Here is a 6,698-nt window from a genome sequence, read left to right as displayed (position 1 = left end):
TCGCTTCGCGTTGAATTTTCGTCGATGTTAAGCCTAACAAAGACTATTGTATCGTTAAAAATTATTTTTTTATTTTGTACAAACAAAATAAATATATTGAAAAATATAAAAATAATAAAAAATTATACTTCAGATGTTAATTTAGTATCAAAAACGTAAAATATTTGAGTAGCCCAAGACATAGCCAAAGATTGAAGCGCCACAGCACTGGCGAAAATTTTAATTTGCCGACTGGAATTCTTTCGGATGATTGACTTTCGGAAAATCGATGCTCTACTGTAATTCAAAGATTATTAACAATTTCATTGTTAATAAATGCAGAGAAATCGTGGCAAAATCCGTAGCGTCGTCCGTGTTTGACTCTACGACAATTACAGAACTGATCAACAGATGGCGCATTTCTAGTGGCGTCGACTCAAAACGAAAACATAACTGAAACGAAAACTATATGTTTCAGTTCTGTTTATGAGTTTCTGTTTCAGGTAATATGGAGTCCAGGTTTAATTCCTCAATCTGTTTTTTTCCCCCTCATTTTCTTCCTCTTCACATCAATCTGCATTTTATCGGTTAATTTAAGATTCCGAGAGTCTTAAAATCGATTTTCTGGGAAAATTTTGATTTTCCTAAATCGGAATTTTAGTTTAAGGCGATGGGAAGAGAAATTATATGGCGAAAGTTAACCGATGGTCACATATTAAAACAATGGAAATGAATAGATAATTCCCCAAAAATGTGGCGCCTTAAAGAATGAAAAAATCCTAATTTTGTTTTTTGTTATGCGAATAGACTGACGTGGGTCCAACATGTCGAAAGTGCGTCACGTGGTACAAACTCGGAAAGTGAACGAGTAGGCGAACGAATGCGCATCACGTGATAATCTTGACACGTCTCGTCGAGAACTGTAATTAAGTCGCCGTCAAAGTCGATTGCAAACGTTCATCCGCTAATTCCAATCTCTAACGACATTTTGTGTTTCGTCTTTTCGGCTACGTTTGTTCTCTATACACTTCTAGGACGTTCGACCAATTGCTACGAAACTTGGCAATCACATTCAAATACTTGTAACTTAGATCATGTCGTAAATCCTATCCCAAAATATCGATTGGATTTCCATAAAGTAATTAAGTTTTATTTATATTGAATTTTCTGAATTACACGTATCGGCAAAAAGTTAACAAAATAATTAACTAAATTGTTACAAAAAAAGGACATAATTATGAAAAATATATATTATATTCACCGAGTTGCTGCGACAATAATATAGCGAGAAATTGATGCTCCATTACTGGACAGGTAGCACACAGCACTTGCGTACTGTTTTGCCCCTGTATATCTTACTTTTCCTGTTAGCCATAGAGTCGTGCCTGTTATATATCTAACTCCTTTTGGGGGAAAATTTTGAATCAAAGTAACGGTTCTAAACCGTATATAGTTAATCTGGGTCATCTGCCCTAAGCTTTTCACATCTGGCCTCGGCTTTCGTCTATCTAACTCCTTTCTCGAGATTAAGGAAGGACAAATAGATAAGTGACTACAATGGGAATTTATAGGTCTACAATTTTTTCAAATTTGAACCCAATTTTTATATAAACGCAATATTTACGAGCACTTCCCGCATGGTTTATACAATCTGTTGCCAAATTTTAAAAAAATTTTGGCAACAGATTGATTCGTTGGCAGATTACAGTTTGATACTCGGCTGTGAATAGTACAGTTTCTTAGAATTAACATTAGAAAATGTTATATCTGAAAAAATTTAAGATACAGTATATTTTCAATTCTTATCTACTTGACCATTGAATTTGTGCCATTTCTTACCATCCGAGTATCGCGATAAACACGACATTGGTAGGCTGAAATAACCAAAGTCTTTATATGGTTTTCGTTTTAATGTTTGTTATATTATAGTATTTGATTTATATAACTACAGAGGTTATTTTACGTAAGGGTTTATCACATCGAGTGCCCACTCTAACACATTTTAAAAATTCTTTAAATTGTGTACAGTAGAGGAATAAAGAATTTCTGAAAATGTGTTGGAGTAGGCACTCGATGTGATAAACCATTACGTAAAATAACCTCTGTAGTTATATAAGTCAAATACTATGTCGAAAAAGGCAAAGCTAACGTGCGTTTTAACACGTGACACGCGACTTCGAAACCCTCTATATTCTAATTGGTTGGAAAACCATGACATCCGGCAACTAGATCGATGCAATCATTGGACGGAAGCATCGAAATGTAAACGAACATAGTTTGTTTTATTTGATATCATTCGAGACACAGGAGATAAAAATAATAGTTTTTACTTTATTTGTAATATTAATAAAATCGAAATTTCGAGTAATTAAATAACATTTAAATTTGAATTTTTCAAGTATGTCTTTAAACAGCTGTACCGATCGATGTCGATGGACAAGATGGCGTCGACTGGGATGGACGAACGATCGCCCCTGCTTTCCTCTCAGAATTGTCCCTCGACAATTAATTACGGACAAGGTAATTATAAATTTGTGGATAAAATAGACCGAGGTTTTCCTAACTTCGTTGTCGCAACGTCGTATGGAAATGTCTCGGCTTTTTAAGGCTCGGCCAACGGAAGGGGTTGTTGCTATGCGCTTTTGACGTATACTTTCTCCAATCCATTTATCATTTAATTACCTTTCTAATGCGTTTTCTCATTAATTTAATAATTTCGAACACGACCGAAATACCTTTCTACGTTTTACACCTACAACGAAATTCGTTTAAAATATATCTACAGTTAATTGCTTTGGAAGCATCTACTTAACTGTTACTGCACTATGATGGATTCAATCATTTTTTTTAGCAAAGTGTTAATACAATTGAAAAGCGTCCGTTAAATCCTTATTGATTACGAAACAGTTACACATTTTTCTGTACTCTGTATTGATTGGAAGATTGTTGTTAACATTTCTGCTGTATGATTTATAATTTATGTAAAATTGCACTTATGGCGGGTAGGTCAGTTTTTAACGTATCGGTATACTGCCTGTTCTCCCCGCACCGTGTCGTCGTGTACCTCGGTGCTCACTGTTGCTCGCACCTTGGTACCGGGGGTGGGGGCCAGTCCCACGTTTCCCTAAAACTATGCAATGTCAAGTACTGTACTTACAATAACTTACAAATGAGCCTGGCGTTGCTCGGGCAAAATGTAACAATAGCGAAGATTAAGATTGTAGCCAATCTTATGGGTGCAAGAATTAGGTGCACGAATGGTCGAGTGGGCTACTCTAGTTGCCTGGGCTAAATAGTTGAACGCAATAGTCTTGACAGAGTGACGCAACTTGCAACCTCACGTGACCCAGTTTTGGGGGGCTGTAACTCGCCAAGGTTGCTTGTACAGGTATGGTTCCTTTGACTTTTTTACTTCTACGGGTATGCTTTACGGCTCCGATGAGATCTTGACCGTCTCCTTTGGAGCTTGAATTGAGCCGATGTTGTCGGGACTATGGTATGTTTTGCGTTCGAATTGTATTGCTGATCAAATGTACCAGTAGACCAAACTGATGATCCGGATGTAAATTGTTGCTTTGGATTCGTTCTTGCTCAAATCCTTTTGGATGGGTGGTGGTTGCCCGAAGATGAAGATTGAGGTGGAATGGAGTGATCCAAATTTGTGCTTAAATCATAAATGGTTTTTGGTGAAACTAACGGAGTAAATTTAAAATGGAATTTTGGTTTAGTTCAATGTTGTCTTTTAAATTTTGAACTGTGATGATTGTGGCAGATTGTTAAGTGCAGCTTTGAAAATAAGATTAGTTCAAAAGGGAACAAACTAAATTTTAATGCTTTAATGTTTTGTTTCTTCTTTTTAATTTTGATGTGTAAAATTAATTTTAATGAAACAGAATTGCTAGTTGACAGTTAAGGAAGGTTATTCTATGATCTTCTGAATTTCTTGTGGTTGTTAATGTGATTACTGTAGTTGGTACTTCTTGGTTGGTGTGGGCTAGACTATGAATAAGCCGTGATGACTCTCAGTTAGAGAAAAGGCTTTACCTGTAGTTTAGTGCAGTGTTTCTTGATTTTCTTTCACCTTTTCTCCCTTTTTGAGCTTAATATTTTTTTGTATATAAACATATCCAAGTATTGTATGTATACTAGAAATTCTCCTGTCAAGCATGAGAATATTTTTTATGAGAGATTGAAGAATTGAGAAGAGCTTCAAGTTGAGCTTGACATTGTGATGCTGTTTCTGCAGCCCTTGACTAAGCCATTCTTATTCAATGTTGCTCAAGTCGGACTTTGTGGCCATTCTTCTAGATCTAGAATTTACCTGACCAATTTTACTCTTATGCTTTCTCATGGCCATTTTTTTGACAAAATAGCAAGTATTTTTAATTCCATATTGATAAAACAAAGATGAATTGCACATACATTAATTAGATGAGTGATAACACTTTCTAAATAATGGGCTTGGTAGATCATTACTTCTGATTTTGATAATAGAACGTCACATGGTCACTATATTTTTAAAATTTAAATTTAATGAAGTAAGTTTAAAATATGCCATTTATCAAAATATTTAAAAATGCAACTTAAGGGAAATTCTCTCATCAAGCATGAACTAAATGAGGTTGCTGATGTCACTGCAACATAAGTGCAATCACCGATGCAAAATTGATAAAACATTTATTCTATAGCTAATATTTCCACAACATAAGTAGCCTACACTATCTATTAGAATGTAAAACTAATATAACCAAAATTTCATCTGGATTGAACAAAAATTGCAGGAGTTATAAGGAATTCATACACATAGACAATGGCTTTTATAGTAGTATTAATAGTGGTAAAATAGCCTGATTTATTAGAGATTGTTTGGCTTTAATATTTTTCATAACTTGTTTTCAAAGATTTTGCATAACAGACGACATTCTTAATGTTAAATTGCATAACTTTTAACCTTTGGATTTAAAATGTGTACCATACATCTGGTATTTCTGTATATAATTGTTATTTTTCTAAATACTTAAGTTTAGCTCCACATTCAATTTTATGCTAATTTCAGATGTTTTATTGTATATGTACCCAATACATCTATATGCAACAGGACTATACATTAAAATATATAGGCAATATATTTTAATAGTAAACTTTCGTGAGGGGAAAAAATAATAATTGATATGCTTTCTGTATATGTGCAAGATTCAACATGTCTTTCTTTATAAGAAATGTGTGTATTGTCTGATAACAAATAAAACATTTTAGATTCAAAATTCCCTTATCAAATTTATTTCTATAATTTATTTAAACCCATTTTTAATAACTTACATACATTTCTCTAATAATTTACTTACTGAAGTTTGTTTTCATATAATTTTAATACTTTATTTTAACTGTAGCCCCCTAAAATTTGCTCTGACTCCCTTGCAATGTTCTGTGGTCCCAAGGTGGCCATATGGTCTAGTGCCTCTAGCCCATGCTTATACCAACAGGAACATTGGAAATACCAACTATATATATCAGTTAAGCAATACAGTGTGTCATGTTTCAGATTTTAACATTCAATTTCACAATGGCTGTGACACTAACATATCTACAAACCAAGTCACACATCATTATTTATCCTGGAAAACTCAGGCAACCCATTTATTTACAAACTAGTTGCATTCAGAACCCTTATAAGTAGAGTGTTTATTCATTGTACTTATTTCACTGACACATTAATAGAACTTAAATGTCTAGAGTACATTGCTAAAATTTGCAGTTGCAGAAAAGGCTTCATTTTTAGTCTACACTGACAGGAACATTGATAGTACCAACTCTAATGATGATGTGTCAGGTAAAGATAATCAAAGGCACACCCATGACCTCAAATACATCATATTTGATTATGACCAAGATGTGAACACCTTATACAATGAAATAGCAGCAAATAGAGAGGGTCAAGTCAGCATACAAACATAATCTTATGATTTACAATTTACTCTGCAGCCACTGCAGAGTAAATTGAAAGATGAAGTCAGTAAATATAGATTACTGGGGTATACAGATTGTAGGAGATTACTGTTCCTACAAAGGATGACAGATTCCATAAAGTTCTTGAATTCTTAGGGTCAACCAAGCAGTCACTGTAAGAGATTAGCCAAACACAGGTATGAGATAGATAACAGGAAGTCCACTACTGCCCAGGTCATGTATGCTTCTGATAACAATGTACATGCTAATTTTGAAAATGCCACCCTCATCAGAAAAGCCTATAAGAATAGAACACATTAGGGCCCTTGAAGCTCTTGAAATTTTTAAATCTGAAATGAAAGGATGGTGTGCTAACTTCAAAGAAGAAAGAACACATATATCCAGCAATCCTTTTATAATAACCCAGAATTAGCACTGTATTACTGCTAATTGACAGCTATTGTTTATTATTTGGATGTACACTATTTCTCTTGTACTTTAAAAGATAATTTTTAAATTATGTGCTTCTAAGGTATATCATTTTTATACATTATGTTTAGAATGCTTTTCTCTCCTTTCCTTTTTTTAATATGTCATTGTTCTTTATTACTCACATTCAGTACTAAAGTAACATGTTATCTATAATTGACAGCTGTTAGTTATCAATCTTATTTGAGTGTACATTATTTCTCTTGTGATTTAAGTGATTACTTTTAAATTGTATTTTTCTCACAATAAGGTTTATATTTATTTGCTTTGAATGTTTTCTATTC

The 6,698-nt window shown here is 33.7% G+C and overlaps 1 protein-coding gene across 1 annotated transcript in view; it reads left to right on the top strand.

Moving 5' to 3' along the window:
- Positions 1-2,222: 2,222 nt before the first annotated feature.
- The window catches only part of LOC111630924 (type 2 phosphatidylinositol 4,5-bisphosphate 4-phosphatase-like), a 59,769-nt gene continuing 55,293 nt past the window's right edge, over positions 2,223-6,698 (top strand). The window contains exons 1-2 of the mRNA XM_023375083.1: positions 2,223-2,316; positions 2,394-2,499. Of these exons, the coding sequence (XP_023230851.1) occupies positions 2,406-2,499 (94 nt within the window). The 5' untranslated portion in view covers positions 2,223-2,316; positions 2,394-2,405. The remainder of the gene's footprint in view (positions 2,317-2,393; positions 2,500-6,698) is intronic.

Source organism: Centruroides sculpturatus, unplaced genomic scaffold (genome assembly GCF_000671375.1).
Source record: "Centruroides sculpturatus isolate CEXI.00-Female unplaced genomic scaffold, Cexi_2.0 scaffold653, whole genome shotgun sequence".
NCBI classification, from domain to species: Eukaryota; Metazoa; Arthropoda; class Arachnida; order Scorpiones; family Buthidae; genus Centruroides; species Centruroides sculpturatus.
The sequence above is the reverse complement of the archived record's forward strand: the minus strand, read 5'-3'. Positions and strand labels throughout refer to the sequence as shown.